Below are 17,255 nucleotides of genomic sequence, written 5' to 3' on the forward strand. Positions count from 1 at the left end.
TTTCTTATTTCCCAGTTCCACTCAAATAACTTCCCTGGATGTATTTCTGGGAATATCCTCCCTCAGCACAGCTGTAATGCTATCCCTTATCAAAAACACCACTCCCCCTCCTCTCTTGCCTCCCTTTCTACAAATGCCCCTGTAGCATTTGTATCCTGGAACATTAAGCTGCCAGTTTTGCCCATCTTTGAGCCATGTTTCTGTAATTGCTATAATATCCCAGTCCCATGTGAAAGAAATATCTAAAGGCAGGAAAGCTTGATATTGACTAAATGGTTTCCAGTGGCTGATAACCGTACAATCGAAGGGCACAGACTAGTGATTGGCAATACAACCAGGGGCGACATAGGGAAAAGCATTTTTATTTTCATGTGCTGAGGGTTTGGAATACACTGGATTTAAACTAGTGAGTACATGTTGAACAGTTGACTTCAAAAGAGAATTGGATGAAAATTGGTAGAGGAAAATATTGCACGGAATCTTGTGAAAGAACAATGGAGGAGGGAGGGGAGTAGGACTAACTGGATTACTCTTCAACAGGACTGGCACCAACTCGGTGGGTTTGATGGCTGCCTCCTGTGCTGTACTACTTTATGAATCTATGAAATTCTCTCAAACTCACTTGAAACCATGAGCAAGTTACTGCTGTTTTCCCTGGAGTTACCATTGGGACATTTCCATCATGTCAATTGTTTTGAGCTGACATATTAACTTCTCTGCTAATCAATGTTCTGCAGATGGTTCAGTTCTGATTCTATATTCCATTCCATGTCGCATTTTATTCCAACATTATTGAATTTTCATTGGTGTGTCAACATTAAAAATAGTGGTCATTTCTTGCGTTGTGATGTTACTATATAGTACGGTGACCTTTGTGTCTTCCAGAATACTAACCATTTGCATTTCTTACACAGGATCTGCGGGATGTATGGCTTAATTATCCACTTCATCCTTTACAAGTAAGATTTAGTTCTGATAATTCTTTAGTCTGAGTCTAAGAAAATGGGGGCATGTTTAGGCCACTTGGCCCCTCTAACCTGTTCCACTATTCAAGCTGTTTTCTTAATCAACATGCTCAGAAATTTAACTGTAATGATTTCCATCCCCTCTTTTACTTCTTCAGTCTCTCCCATTCTTTTGCACTCTGGTTTTGACCTGTGCAGAATCTTACCTTTATTTGTGAAGCTGTATCAACTGCTGGGTGAACCTGAATCTGAGCAGAACCCGAACACAATCAAACCATCTCCTTGATCTCGGTGCTCTAGACTGAAACACCTGAGAGCATGTGGGACTGAAACACTGGACCATGGGGGACTCTGAAACCAGGCTCCCCAGCTCAGAGGCAGGGACAATGCCACTTTACTACAGAACCCTTTTTCCCCACCATTCAGGAAGATCATCACTGATCACTTGCTTGTTAGACTGAACATTTGACGTTAAGCTATCTGACTAATTAATATCTGATGCATATTCTGCTGCATAGTTTGTGCGTCTGATTTATAATTGGTTTGCTTTTCTGTCAATTGGACTGAATTTCCATGGACTACATAATTGGTTGAATCCTAAATAAGAACTGACAGCAGTCAGTGTACTGGTGAATGTATAGTGTATATTGGAGGGACTTACTATGTAATAATGAGTGTGTAACGTGTCCTGGAGCAGTTCACTGTGTACTGGTGAATATTTAGTGTATACTGGAGGGGATTACAGTGTACAGTGTGTGCACTCAGAGGTCAGTACACAGTGAACAGTACCGAATATGTCGTGAGCATGCCAGTATTGCTGTTCTAAAACTGGTTCAGTTTTAGGTGAACAATACTGGCATGCTTGGTGACATGTGAATTCACAGAATTGTTATGGTGCAGAATAAGGCCATTCTGCCCATTGTCTACACTGGCCCTCCAGATAAGGCAGATAATTTAGTGCCATTCTCCTGCCCTGTACCAATATCCCTGCATGAAACACTGAGAGGGAGTCATTGACATGTGACATTGCTGCAGTACAACAAACACTTCAGGAAAAGCCTGCAGTTATTGGATACCTGAAAAAAAATGGAAGACACTGCTATAGTTCCTGGGGCTAAAGAGATCAATGGATATGTGGAGAAAGCAGGACCAAGGTGCTGAGTTGGATTAGCTTTGATCAGATTGACAGGTGGAGCAGACTCCAAGGACCAAGTGGCCTATACTGTTCCTATTTCCTGTGTTTCTATTAAATACTCGGCCTTCCTCTGTCCTAGTGAAAATGGTTATCAAGCTGAAGCAGTAAAACACTTTCTCTGTTCCCTTCTGTCTCTTCACCATTCTCTGTCTTTCTCTCTTTCTCCCCCTCCATAGATCTTGCCTGATTTGATGCGCATTTCCACCAGTTATTTTTCATGAGGAAAACACACTGTCAGTCATATCTCTGTGCAGATATTGTTGGTCACTGTTGGATAACTTCTTGCTCCAATAAGAGGGAGCACAGCTATGACTTTCAAAGGATGGTTTACTGCAGGTGATAGCAAAAAGGGGCCTCCAGAACTAATGAGTTTTTTTTGTTTCTTGGGCAACAAAAGACTCCAGATGTTAGTCAATCTGAGGGGAAGGAAAATAGTCACTATTTTAAGTGTATCCTGTCATCAGTGTTTGTGCGAATAGGATTAAGAGTGGAATCTATAATTATGTTGCACAGGTGGAGAGACTGGGAAAGAAAATTGAATAGGTTGAAATCTTGAATATATTTTCTGCTTCTTTTGAGCATATAAGGGTTGTTTGTTTTTTCATTTGCATCGCTTCCCCTTGCAGAGAGCACTCTGAATTCTCAATGGACTGTTTCTCATTTGCTTCAGCTGCAGTAAGCCCTAGTTACTCGCTGTTGCTTCTGTCAGGGCCACATGCTGTATTATGTCACTTACAAGGGAAGTAACAAGCCCAAAAGATCCTCAGATCTTTCCTGGATTCCTACTTTAAATCCAGCGATGATGTTCCAGAACACAGCGGGAAATAGCAGAGATCCCTGATCATGCTGGGCCACTGCTTTCTCGGTGATTTTCCAGGCAGTCTAAAGAATTAATGGTTGTCTCTACTCAGCCCAGACAGAACTTCAATGGGTGACCTTGAGGGACAAGAGGGCTTGGTAAAGTCAGAGCTGCTGCTGCATCTCCAACCTTAAGCTCAAGATTTGATTCTGGTCTGGAGGCCAGGATGTCAAGCAAGATGATTTAAGATGTAGCAGCAGTGGCAGACCATTCAGCCCTTCAAGTCTGCTCTGCCATTCAGTGAGATCTTGGCTGACTGACTGCTCGCCTGCACTTTCCCATCACGCTATACTGGCCTTGAATATATCATCAGTACATTAACATCTTGTTTGACCCTCTGGCCTCCAGATGGGTGATAGTGGATCTAAAATTAAACAGCAAGTGCTCAAGAAACTGTGGACAGAGAAACAGACTTAACATGTTGATGACTTCCTCAGAAGAATTTGTTCTGAGTAAGAGACATATCAGACTCAAAATGTGAACTCTGTCCCTCTCTGCACCGGTACTGCCAGACCTGCTAGGCTTCTCCAGCACTTGCTGTTTCTATGTTAGATCCCCAGTTACGATAGTGGACCTTATTATAGTGACAGGACGTGCATATAGTTGGTGAGAAACTAACTATGTCAAACCTCCCCCACCCCACTCACCCACCCCCATTCCCTCCTCCCCCATTCCCTCCTCCCCCATTCCCTCCACCCCCATTCCCTCCACCCACTTAAAAAAGCTGGTCATCATTTCTGGGCACAGACCCTTCCAGCACTTGTTAATGGCCTTTCACTGTTCCTTCCAGTACAGGCAGCTGAGCTGATTTGAAGGTTAGGGGATGATTTAGCTGTTAAAGACATTTTTAAAAATTATTCATTTGTGGAATATCGGTGTTACTAGCCGGGCCAGCATTAATTGTCTATCCTTAGTCGCCCTTGAGATGATGAGCTGCCCTCTTGAACCGCTGCAGTCCACCTGCTGTACATTAGGGAGAGAATTCCAGGATTTTGACCCAACGACATTGAAAGAACAACTTTATATTTCCAAGTCAGGAAGGTAAGTGGCTTGGAGGGGAACTTGAAGATGATGGTGTTCCCATGTATCTGCTGCCTTGTCCTTCTAAATGGAAGTGGTTGTGGGTTTGGAAGGCTGAGGATCTTTGGTGAATTTCTGCAGAGCATTTTGTAGATATTACAAATTGCTGCTATTGATTGTCCGTGGTGGGGGGAGTGAATGCTGGTGTTTGTAGTGCCAGTCAAGCGGACTATTTTGTCTGAGATGGTGTCAAGCTTCTTGAGTATTGTTGGAAATGCACTTATCCAGTCCAGTGGGGAATATTCCATCACGGTCCTGACTTATGCCTTGTAGATGGTAGACAGACTTTGGGGTGTCTGGAGGTTGTTATCCACTGCATTATTCCTAGCCTCTGACCTGCTCTTGTAGCTACTGTCTGTGAAAGAATTTGATGGGGTGAGACGAGAGATTTTTATCCCCCAATGCTTGGGCAATCCAGGGCATGTGCCTATAATCTCAAAACCTTGGTCAGGCTGTGCAGGAGAGAAGTTGGAGAAAATCTTTTGGGATAAGATTGCTGGATGTATGGAAGCCTGTTCCACCATAATATCTGGAGGTGCTACTGCTTATCTTTCAATGTTAATCTGGATTGTTCAATTTCTGTTGGACAAGCGTATCAAGCCAAGACACATGGATGGAGGTAGGGTTTGGATCAGCCATAGCTATCGGTCACTGAATGGTGGGGCAGGCTCAATGGGCTGAACGGCCTGTCCTATTCCATTGGGCATATTGTGTGTCATTTCCAACGTGTGATTCGCTCTGAGCTGGTGAAAGTTAGCTAGATGACAATTTAAAAACCTCAGAAATACCAGCAGCTGGAGACTATTCAGCTTCTTTAGCTGCTCTGATATTTGGTACGATCATGGCTGATTTGATTATGGCCTCAACTCCACTTTCTTGTCTACCCCCCCATAACTCTGTACTGTCTTGTCAATCAAAAATGTATGCAACCCGGCCTTAAGTAAACCCAACCTCCTCTGGTCTCTGCAGAAGAGAATTCAACAGACGAACAACCCACTGAGCAAAGTAAAATTCTTCATCTTAAATGGAATGTTAGACTGGTTGTTAACTTTAAATCTGAGATTTTGTTAAGCAAAAATATTATGGGCTAAAGGCAGGTATATGGAGTAAGGCCACAAATCAGCTATGATCTTGTTGAATGGTGGAACAGGCTCAAGGGGCTGAATGTTCTACTCCTGTTCCTATAACCTGTAATTTTTGGAATAGTTCTGCTGCAGAGAGGAATGACTTCTCAGCAAATCGCTGTCAATCTTCTAAATGCTAATGCATAGACACCCAACTTCGTTCACCTTTCCTTATAAGATAACACTTTCATTTCAGAAATAATTGTGACCTTTCTGTGAAATTTCACCTGACAGTTACATATTTTCTAACATAAGGAGAGCAAAGCTGGATACCGATATCCAGATGTTGCCTGTTGACAATGCTGAGAGGACGATTCCATTCTTGGGCGAATCTAGAAGTAGGGCACAGTTCTCCCATCTTAGAATCTGAGAGAATCCTTTTCTTTCAATGGTTGTCAATTTTTGGAATTCTCTTGCTCAGAACGCAGTGGAATCTGAGATTTTTCAATACATTCATGGCCAAGCTAGGCAGATGTTTGATCATTAAGGGAGTTGAGGGTTATGTGGGACAGTGGGATTGAAAGCATAACCACATCAGCTGTGCTTTTATTGAAGAGTGGAGCCTACTTTTGAATGGTCTATCCCTATTCTTATTTCACAAATTTGCATTAATTTTGCTGCTCAAATCTTCTAAAATCTAGTGAATGGCGGCCCATTCTACTCAGGTGAAACCTTAGTCGGTGGGTTGGCTGACTAATTGCATAGCAGAGTGGTCTAGTCTTTATGATGCTTCCTGCTCTTGTCAGCAGAAGTGGGAGGATGTTTTGCCCATCTGCTCCTTGTCTTCTGCTATGTGTGCCATGGCCACAATGGGTTCAATGTTCTTCATTGCCCCCTGTAAAAACGCCATCCCATTCTCCCATTCTCCCAATTCCTTCGACTCCGCCGCATCTGCTCCCAGGAGGACAAGTTCCAAAAACGCACATCCCAAATGGCCTCCTTCTTCAAGGACCGCAATTTCCCCCCCGACGTGGTCGACGATGCCCTCCACCGCATCTCTTCCACTTCCCGCTCCTCCGCCCTTGATCTGAATACCAACTTTTAAAATTTTCATTAATGGAACTTAAAGGATCTTTCATCAGTCTGTAAGTTAGCTCGCTGAACTGGAAGATTTGTTTTCAGACGTTTCGTCACCATACTAGGTAACATCATCAGTAAGAGTCTCCGGTGAAGCACTGATGGTACGTCCTGCCTCTCTATTTATAGGTCTTGGTTTCTTATGGTGAGTGATGCCATTTTCAGTTCTTTTTTTCAAGGGAAGGTAATAGGATCTGAATTGATGTGTTTATCGATGGAGTTCTGGTTACAATGCCATACCTCTAAGAATTCTTGTGCGTGTCTTTGTTTCGCGTGTTCTAGGATGTGTGTGTTGTCCCAATCAAAATGGTGTCCTTCTTTGTCTGTATGTATATATGGATCTTTCATTTTTTAGAAAAAAAATCTGTCTTTTCAATCATCCTACCAAAATAGATAATTTCACATTTCATTTTATTATACTTAATCTGCTATCTTCTTGCTTAACCACTTCACTGACGTTTTTTTTAACAGTTTCTCACATCCTTTCTACAGCTTATTTTCCCACCCCTTTTGCACTATCAGCAAACTTGGATATAGCACTCAGACCTTTAACCTAAGTCACTGATAAAGATTGTAAATAGCTGAGGACCAACTACTAATTTTACATCACTCCACTCAAAACATACTATTGTTTTGGAAATGTGCCCTAGATGCTGCCTGACCTGCTGCGCTTTTCCAGCAACACATTTCCATCTCTGATCTCCAGCATCTGCAGACCTCACTTTCTCCTCAATGTTCTTCATACCAGCTCCAGTTCATTTAAAAAAAAAGGTCTCCTATCCAAGCAATGTACGTTTCTACCTTTTTCATATTTTATTCCAATCACATCACTGCCCCTTCGGATTCTCTGTTCAGATCATGAATTTTCATTGCAGCATCTGAGAGGAATTTCTGAGCTGACACAGTGTCCTGAACAAAATTAACATGCGGAATTTGAAAGACAGGATCAGTGAAGCGTCCCAGGTTAATGACTATGTCCACAGATGTTAATTCAACTCCCAGGCACATACATACATTCCTGGGCTTGGTAGTCCCTTTAAATGACTTACCCAGCCCCTTACCAACAAAATAGTAAAGAAAAGAATTGATTGCAATTAGACTGAAGATATAATGAAAGGTTTCAGAGTTAATTGGCATTCTGTTTTCAGCAGTTTAATTTTTGAAAGTGACTATAATGCAAGCTAAATTTTATTCTATCTGGAAGATTCAGCTTTAAAAGTAGGAAACTGTATTTTCTAGGTCTTATACTTTACTGTTTGTCATGTTGATGAGAATTGCTGTCTGAACGGTGGCTGTATTTCCCCATGTGCTGCAGATGATAGATAATTTGTAAAGATCCTTATGTTGGTCTGTCATACTGAATGAGCTTTGCATATATATTGCATTTTGAATTTGTATTTCAAGTACCTTTTGCAGCTCATTCCAAACGCAGAACATTAACCATATAGTTCTGACTGATTGCCAAAGCAGATGGTAGCTGTCTGATTAAATCCCACTTTTTGAGGAAATGTTTACAGCATTCCAGTGTGCTCTTCGTTTCTCTCTGCTCAGCTTGCACAATGCTCTGACGCTAGTCCCTGTATTTATTCTTCCAAGAGCAAGTCACGGTTGAACATTCACAGTGCTGCCTCTTTCATGTCCCTATTAGAAAGAGTGAAATGAATTTCACCTTGATCTGGTTCAGTGGTCTTCATAGCACTTGTGACTCAGTTTATTGACAGTTTAGCATGTTTCTTTCATTGGGGAGAGTGACCAGGTTTTGTGGAGCCTTTAATTTATGTTGTCCATTTAGAGAGAGTTAAGGCCTCTGTCTAACTGTTAGAAACTCCTGAATAGCAAATGAAACTGCACAAAATACCCTCAGTTTAAGGAAAAATAAAATAAAACAAAGAACTTGGAACCTGGAAATTTGGAACAAAAACCGCATTTGCTGGAGAAATTCACCAGGTCTGGCAGTATCTGTGGAGAGAGAAAGAAATGGAGTTAACATTTGAGATCCAGTGACCCTTCTTCAGAACTGGATCTGAAATGTTAACTCTGTTTCTTTCTCTCCACAGATGCTGCTACACCACTGAGTTTCTCCAGCAATTTCTGTATTTGTGTCAGCTTGAGGTGTTATTTTCATTGCAATGTCATTGTCACTGCTCCTTGAAGACCGTGTTAAATAACGCAACATATCAAAATCACTGCTTCATGGATAGCAGCCACCTCTTTTTGTGAGTCACAGTGTGATTGATGAAAGTTGATGTTTATTCAGAGAATATTTGCTTTGCTGATTTGTAAACACTATTCCAGTATGTCAGTTGTGAACAAAAAGATGCTTTGTGTATGTCAGGAATGTTACAGCATTAGTAGGTAGTTGGTCAACGGTGAAGCCAGAGCCAGTCTTTGCTCAAATTGAATCTATTCACTGTATAAAACATTTTAAGTATGTACCTCCGAACTCAACTGCCCTGTGCCAGTAATTTTCTCTTTGTATGTGCTCAAGTAACAACTTAGTAAGTGCCCGCCACTTGCCTTTGGTTAACCATAGCTGATGTATAATTCAAAAAGATACATCCCCGTATTCTAGGTTTTCTGATTGCATTAATCTCAGGAATGACTGATGAATGTGGAGATTTTGAACCAATTTTAACTATCTCTCTCTCTGGGGTCCTCGGCAAAATGATTGGGTATCGTTTCAGGAGCGATGCCACGTTTGATATCATAATGGGCTAAAAATTAGTGAAGCCTATGATGCATGAGATCTGACTACTTGTACCCCTGTGTGAACCATAGCTCAGTTGCTAGCACTGTCACCTCTACATCACAAGGTTTTAGATTGAAGTCCTACTCCAGGGCATGAGCATAAGAGTGAGTCTGCACTGCAGTGCAGTACTGAGCAAGGGCTGTATGGTCAGAGGTTTTCTTTTTGGATGGGATGTTCACCTGTTGAAAATATTTGTTGGATCTGTTTTGTGCAATTTATGATAAAATATTAAAACCCTAAATGTTACCTCTTTTATCAGCTACAGGAATCAAATACAGACAGGCCTCTCATTGCCACTTCTCCTGTTCTAAAGAAGCTGACTGATTTTGAAGAAACAATTGGAGTGAATTTTATTCACATACGTCTTCTGGCTCGAGCCTTCACTTTACGAACCGTTGGATTTAATCATCTAACACTGTGAGTCACGTGAACTTGGTCACTGTCCACATTCCCTGTGTATTTTAAATGATGTCTCAATTCAGTTAAGTTCCTTTATTTTCCACTCCTGTGTTCTTGTCTTGAATGGAAGTGTTTTCCATTTATTTCGATGACCTTTCATCTGAATGTGAGTAAGTTTGATTTGCAGCAGGAATGGGGACTGGGAAAAGGGGCGATGGCAGTAGAAAACAAACAGGAATACGATGAAAAGGAGGAGTGAAAGACGAGTGAATAAATGAAGAAAGGGATACTGATGGAAGGCAAAACGGGAATGATGTGACAAGTAAAGAAATGGATGGGACCTGGAGGAAGTGGAAACTACAAGATCAGAATCTTTTCCAAAAATTTCCATCCAAGAAAAAAACAGCTACTGTGGTTGTGACCTGAAATTGTTGAACTGCATTGAATCTGGAAGATAAACTTCCAAACTGAAAGATCGAGTTGCTGTTCCTGGACCTCAACAAGTGAACTTGGTTAGACCAGGGTAGGAGGCTGAGATCACACAGGAAGTGAAGGGAAAGTTACCAATCCACTGCAGCTCCAGAGTCATGCTTTCAGACTGAGCAGAGCTGTTCAGCAAAGCAGTCACCCAGCCTGCATTTAGTTTCTCTAATGTGGAGCAGGCCACATTATGAGTGGCAAAACCACATTGCAAAACTGAGAGAGATTCTTTTATTCATTCATGAGACATGGGCATAGCTGACTGGGCCAGTATTTATTACCCGCCTGAGAAGGTGGTGGTGAGCTGCCTTCTTGAACCGTTGCAATCCACATGCTGTAGGTTGACCCACAATGCCCTCAGGGAGGAAATTCCAGCAATGGTGTTTGCTGGATTGAATTAGGGAGGAAATTCCAGCAATCTTGATACAGCAATGTATTCCCAAGTCAGGATTGTGAGTAGTTTGGAGGGGAACTTTACGGTGGTGGTGTTCCCATGTATTTGCTGCCCTTGTCCTTCTATGTAAAAGTAGTTGTTGATTTCAAAGTTGATGTCCAAGGATATTTAGTCGTTTCTGCAGTTATTTTGTCGACAGGACCAAGTCTCCAGTGGTGAAGGGACTGAATGTGGTGCCAATTAAGCAGCTGCTTTGTCTTGGATAGTGTCAAGCTTCTGGAGTATTGTTGGAGCTGCCCCCATCCAGGCAAGTGGGGAATACTCCATCACATTCCTGACTAGTGCCTTGTCGATGGTGAACAGGCTTCAGGGAGTCAGAATGTGAGGTACTTGCCACGGTATTCCTCATGGCTGACCTGACCTTGTAGCTATTTAAGGGCAGTACGGTGGCTCAGTGGTTAGCACTGCTACCTCACAGCGCCAGGGACCCGGGTTCTATTCCAGCTTCGGGTGACTGTCTGTGTGGAGTTTGCACATTCTCTCCGTGTCTGCTTGGGTTTCCTCCAAAGTGCTCCAGTTTCCTCCCACAACGCAAAGTTGTACAGGTTAGGTGAATTGGCCATGCTTAGTTGCCCGTAGTGTTCAGAGATGTGTAGATTAGATGCATTAGTCAGGGGTAAATGTAGGGGAATAGGTCGGGATGGGTTACTCTTCGGAGGGTCAGTGTGGACTTGTTGGCCTGAAGGGCCTGTTTGTACACTGTAGAGATTCTAATTCTAATTCCATTCTGTTTATGTGGTAACTCCAGTTGAGTTTCTCGCCATTGGTAACCCCCAAGATGATGATAGTGGGGAATTTAGTGATGGTAACTCCATTGCGTGTGAAAGGGCAGTGGTTAATTTGTCTCTGATTGAAGATGGTCATTTCCAGGCGATTGTGTGGATTTAATGTTGCTTGCCACTTGTCAGCCTAAATTTGGATGTTCATATATTGTTGCATTTGAAATAGGACTGTTTCAGTATCTGAGGATTTGCGAATGGTGGTGAACATTTTGCAATCTTTGGTGAACATCCCAATTTCTGACCTTATGATGGAGGACCGGTCGTTATGAGTAAATTATTGGTCCATTTGAACAGAGTGTTGAGAGTCCCTGGGTTTACTGTCAGCGGAACCAAATTCAAAAATTTTGAACAAAAACCGAAAGTACTCAAGAAACACAGCAGGTTTGACAGTATCTGTAGAGAGAAAAACAGTTAATACTTCCATGTCCCAGTGACCCTTTCTGTTCTGAGAAAGGGTCACTGGATACAAAACATTAACTCTGTTTCGTTCTCCTCAGATTCTGCCAGACCTACTGAGTTTCTCCAGTAATTTCTGATTTTGTTTCAGATTTCCAGTATTTGTAGTTCTCGGTTTTATTTTGAAAATCTTGAACATTTTGTTTCCTTTTACGAATTGGATGATTAATGCAATTTTCTTTTTGAGGAGAAAAGAAAACATGAGGAGAATTTGAATATCGTTCTCCGTTTCAGTAACTTTATTCATTATGTACCATGAAAGTCCATTTTAAAAAGTTTCAAGATTCACTTTCGATGCAAGAATCTTGAATCCTAAAAGAGGTAAATCTATCTTCTTTTTGTGAATTGAAAATTTGAGTTTGCGTATTAAAGCAGTTTCACCTTTGAACGGAGAATCATAGAAAATAGGATAAGGAGTAGGCCATTCAGCCCTTCAAGCCTGGTTCGCCATTCAGTATGATCATGGTCGGTTGTATAACTCAGTGCCCTGTTCCTGCTTTTTCTGCATACCCTTTGATCCCTTTGGCCTTTAGAGCTATGCAAACCCCTCCTTGAAACATTCAATGTTCTGGTCTCAACTGCTTTCTTTGGCAAAGAATTCCAAAGTCTCATCACTCTGTGGAAGAAGAAATTTCTCCTCATCGGAGTCCTGAGTGGCCCACCCATTATCCTTGGACTGTGACCCTGGTTCTGGTCTCCAATCACAGGAAACATTTGAATCTAATGTCCACATTATAAAGGACTTCGACTGAGCTTTCAACCTTTCTAAGACGCTAGATAGGCCTCAGCTGGGGAACTGAGTCAGATTTTGGTTTGCACACCTTCAGAAGGGTGTCGAGGCTTTGGACAGGGTGTGAGGGGAGATTTACTTGAATGCTTCCCAGGGATGTGGGAGTTCAGTGATGTGGAGAGGCTGAGGTTGTTATCCTTAGAGCTCAAAATGTTAGAGTGGGATTTGACGGAGTTGTTCAGAATCATGAATGGTTTGGATGAAGTAAATAAAACCATTTTCTTGGTGGTAGGATCAGTTACCAGATGGTAGACTTTGAAGGCGATTGGCAAAAGAAACAGACAATGCAGAGGAAAGCTTTAAAACAGGTGTTTTGCGCTTGTCTATGAATTTCTAAGCTAGTGTGTTTTCTCACTAGTTTTGACTCAAGTGGAGCCATGTTTGAAAATTGTGTGAATTTTATCAACGTTTCTCGTTCTTGTTTGTGTACACACTCTCCGACTCTATAACCCAGTCATCTGATCAGCAAGTAGGAAAGCCACCTTCAGCTGATTCTCAAAATATACAACATCGTCCAACCAACTCATAGGATCAGAATTAAAATAAAATACTGTGAATTGCTGGAAATCTGAAATAAAAACAGAAAGCTTTGGAGAAACTCAGCAGGTCTGGCAGCATTTGTGGAGAGAGAAAAACAAGAGTATTTCAAGTCTCGCATTATTGATCTTTGAGAAGTGTTCTGAAGAATAGATATCTTGGACTCGAAACATAATCTCTCTTGCTCTCTCCACAAATGCTAAGTTTCTCCAGTTTCCATTTCGTTTTATAGGATCAAGATGTTGGTTTATTAGGCCAGCATTCTTTGCAATTTAGTTTACAACTGAAAAGCTCGAGAGACTTGGTGGCTTAACATATTTTCATTACTGGAGAAGGAAAGTCGTCGTTGTCACAAAGGGCCGTACAGCTGTTTCCTCATTAGAGAGAGCTGACTGGTGATGGTTTAACAGGAGCATCACCACACCTCGGGCAAGGGGAGAGATTGAGTAGGATGTTGCCTTTGTGATAACCTCAGCTGCTGTGGGGATTGAACCCATGCTGTTGGTGCAACTCTGTATCGCAAGTCAGCCAACGGAGCTAACTGTCGTGCCTAAATGATGTGCAGCCTTGGAAAACTGGGTACACTTACTGTTTCAAAAAAAAATCCAAAGGGCTAAAGATTTTAATGCAGTTGACCTTTATGCAACAATTTAGTGAGCAGATACAATGCAAAATGTTTTTCCTTGGCCTATCACCCCTTCTCTCTCTGTGCATTGAGCCCTGGATTAAGATATTTGCAACTGAAATCATGTCAATAAACCTCAGTCCAGAAGCATTAAGCAATAACTGAATGCAAGAGTGACTGTGTGCATATTTATTTGGTCAAAAAAATCAATTTAGTTTATGGTTTGGATCTATCAGAAAGTATATTTTCCATATCTCAGTAATTCAATTGAAATAAGTAATAAATCATTCCAAGCTCCCGCGTATAACACAAATGATGAATTGTGTTTATTTATTTTGCTGTCAGTGACAGTTAATAGTATCAAAATGAAATCCAAAGTTCAAACATTTCTGTATATGGTTAGATAGTGTTCAAAGCATGTAGCTAAAATTTTCAATGGAACTTACAGTTTGACAGATTGATGTTTCAGAAATGAACTGAAAAGCTCAACTTTTTGTCTGAATGGTCTGAGCTAGACCTTCATCTCACGTCGGATGTCAGTAACTTCCTCCAGTTCGAGGTCAAGTTAACATTTTGGTGCTGCGTCATTGGAGAAAGATGTCTCACCGACTCGGAGCACTCCTGATGGCAGACAACGTGAACGCCAGTTTTTCTGGATGGGTTGTGTGCATTGAAATAGAAGCATAATAAATAGGTGCAGAAGTAGGCCATTCAGCCCATTGAGCCTATGTCGCCTCTCAGTGGCTTTCCATACCCCTCTATCCCTTGAGCCACAAGGGCCACATCCAGCTCCCTCTTGAGTACATCTAACAAAATGTTCCATCTTTGCAGTTAGTTGGAAGTGTTTGGGATTAAGATAAAGTTAAGGTCACCTTAATCTTACTGGATCATAGGACTGGAAAAGCATAGTAGGTCAAGCAGCATCCAAGGAATGTGGAGAGGGAATGTTGAGAGATAAATAGGAGGGTGGGGGTTGGGGGGCCATTAGCTGGAAAGGCGATAGGTGGATGCAGGTGATGGATGTTTGTGATGGGGAGGGTGGAGTGGATAGGTGGGAAGGAAGATGGATAGGTCGAGAGGGCTGTGTTGAGTTGGAGGGTTCGATGTGGAATGAGGTGGGGGTGGTGAAGTTGATGTTGATGCCATGTGATTGAAAGGTCCCAAGGCAGAAGATGAGGTGTTCTTCCTCCAGTTGTTGGGTGGCTTGTATTTGGCGGTGGAGGAGGCCCAGGCTTATGTCAGAAACGTCGACTCTCCTGCTCCTTCGATGCTGCCTGACCAGCTGCGCTTTTCATGCGCCACACTTTTCAACTTTGACTCTCCAGCATTTGCAGTCCTCACTTTTTCTTCTGGATTATAGGGCTGCTCTAATTAGAGAGTGAGACAACTGATGCTGGCCCTGGAGCAGGTGTAGAGTAGAATCACGAGAATGATCCCAGCAATGAAAGGCTTAACATATGGGGAACATTTGAGCATTCTGGGTCCGAACTCAATGGAGTTTAGAACGATGAGGGGGGATCTAATTAAAACTTGGAGAATGCTGAAAGGCCTCAATAGCATGGATGCTGGAAAGATGTTTCCATTAACAGGAGAGACTCGGTCCCAAGGGCACAGCATTAACATATAGGGAAGATCCTTTAGAATGGAGATGAGTCAGAAAGTGATGAATCTATGGAATTCATTGCCACAGAAGGCGTGGAGGCCAAGTCATTGAGTATATTTAAGACAGAGATAGATAGGTTCTCGATTGTTATGGGGATCAAAGGTTACGGGGAGAATGGGGTTGAGAAACGTATCAGCTATGATTGAACGGTGGAGCAGATTCGATGGGCCAAAAGGCCTAATTTCTGCTCCTATGTCTTATGGTCTAACCTGAGGATCACCACACCTCCACGTGATGAAAGAGGTTGAGAAAGAGAGTCCTTTATGATGACTTCAGTCTGTGCTGGAATTGAACTTGTGCTATTGTGTCACTCTACATCACAAATTATAGTGGAGAAACTGCAATGTCACCTATGAAACTGCATTGACCACTGCAGCAGCATTAGAAAAACCTCCCGGTAAGGATGTTAGTCCTATTCCTGGTCAGATGTAATGGCTTCACCTTCCCCAAAAACGATCCCCAAAGCCCCAGGAATCTACAGATTTAAAAAAACCCTTAATGTATTAAACTATTTAAATAACACTAAAACAAAATGAATTGAATTTATTGTCACGTGTACTGTCTTGTGAGCAATACAGGCAGATCACAGAGTTAAGTAGCACAGATAAGTAAATAATAAACAAACAGCAGCAAAAACAAAAACACAGGTACAGGCGAATCTTTAGAGTTTGTGAGTCCATTCAATATTCTAACAACAGTAGGGTAGAAACCGTTTCGAAACCGGCTGGTGAGTGTGTTCAGGCTTCTGTACCTTCTCCCTGATGGTAGAGGTTGTAGAAAAACACTGCCAGGGTGGATGGATCTTTGAGAATGCTGGAGGCCTTTCCTTGACAGCGGGCCTGGTAGATGGATTCTATAGATGGGAGTTTGGCCTTTGTGACTGTCTGGGCTGAGTTCACCACTCTCTGGAACCATCTCCAATCTTGAATGGGACAGTTGCTATACCAGGTAGTAATATATCCAGACAGAATGCTCTCAATGGCGTACCTATAAAAGTTGGCAAAGGTATTCACCATCATGCCAAATTTCCTCAGCTCCCTGAGGAAGAGATATTGTTGGGCCTTTGTAACCAGTGCATCCACCTGAAGAGTCCAAGAAAGCTTGTTGTGGATGACCACTCCCAGGAGTTTGACACTCTCCACTGGTTTCACCTCTGTGCAGTTAATGTGTAGGGGGGCATGTGTAACATCCCGCCAAAAGTCAATAAAGAGTTCTTTAGTTTTGCTGGCATTGAGAGCTCGGTTGTTCTCAGTGCACCATTTTTCCAGGTCTTTCACCTCCCGTCTGTGATCTGTTTCGTCACCATCTGAGATTTGACCTACTATGGTGGTGTGATCAGCGAACGTGTAAAAGACAGTAGTCTGGTATTTGGTGACGCAGTCATGGGTGTACAGTGAGTACAGTAGGGGGCTGAGTATGTACCCCTGGGGGGCTCCAGTGTTGAGTGTTAATGATGATGAAATATTCTTGGACTAAGGGGGACAGGACGGTGTCAATACCTTAGTCCAATACCTTGACACCGTCCTGTTCCCCTTAGTCCAATACCTTGACACCGTCCTGTCCCCCTTAATCCAAGAACTCCCCACCTACGTTCGGGACACCACCCATGCCCTCCACCTGCTCCATGATTTTTGCTTCCCCGGTCCCCAGCGCCTTATTTTCACCATGGACATCCAGTCCCTGTACACCTCCATCCCCCATCACGAAGGACTCAAAGCCCTCCGCTTCTTTCTTTCCCGCCGTACCGACCAGTACCCTTCCACAGACACCCTCCTTCGACTGACTGAACTGGTCCTCACCCTGAACAACTTCTCTTTCCAACCCTCCCACTTCCTCCAAACGAAAGGAATAGCCATGGGCACCCGCATGGGCCCCAGATATGCCTGCCTCTTCGTAGGATATGTGGAACAATCCATCTTCCGAACTACACTGGCCCCACCCCCCACCTTTTCCTCCGCTACACCGATGACTGTATCGGCGCCGCCTCGTGCTCCCACGAGAGGTGGAACAGTTCATCCAC

General features: G+C 42.7%; 1 protein-coding gene across 1 annotated transcript in view; it reads left to right on the plus strand.

The window, feature by feature from the left end:
* Positions 1 to 17,255, plus strand: part of drosha (drosha ribonuclease III) — a 182,247-nt gene that overhangs the window by 102,794 nt on the left and 62,198 nt on the right. Inside the window, exons 24-25 of the mRNA XM_043719624.1 lie at positions 915 to 959; positions 9,309 to 9,466. Coding sequence (XP_043575559.1) covers positions 915 to 959; positions 9,309 to 9,466 — 203 coding nt within the window. The remainder of the gene's footprint in view (positions 1 to 914; positions 960 to 9,308; positions 9,467 to 17,255) is intronic.

Source organism: Chiloscyllium plagiosum, chromosome 29 (genome assembly GCF_004010195.1).
Source record: "Chiloscyllium plagiosum isolate BGI_BamShark_2017 chromosome 29, ASM401019v2, whole genome shotgun sequence".
NCBI classification, from domain to species: Eukaryota; Metazoa; Chordata; class Chondrichthyes; order Orectolobiformes; family Hemiscylliidae; genus Chiloscyllium; species Chiloscyllium plagiosum.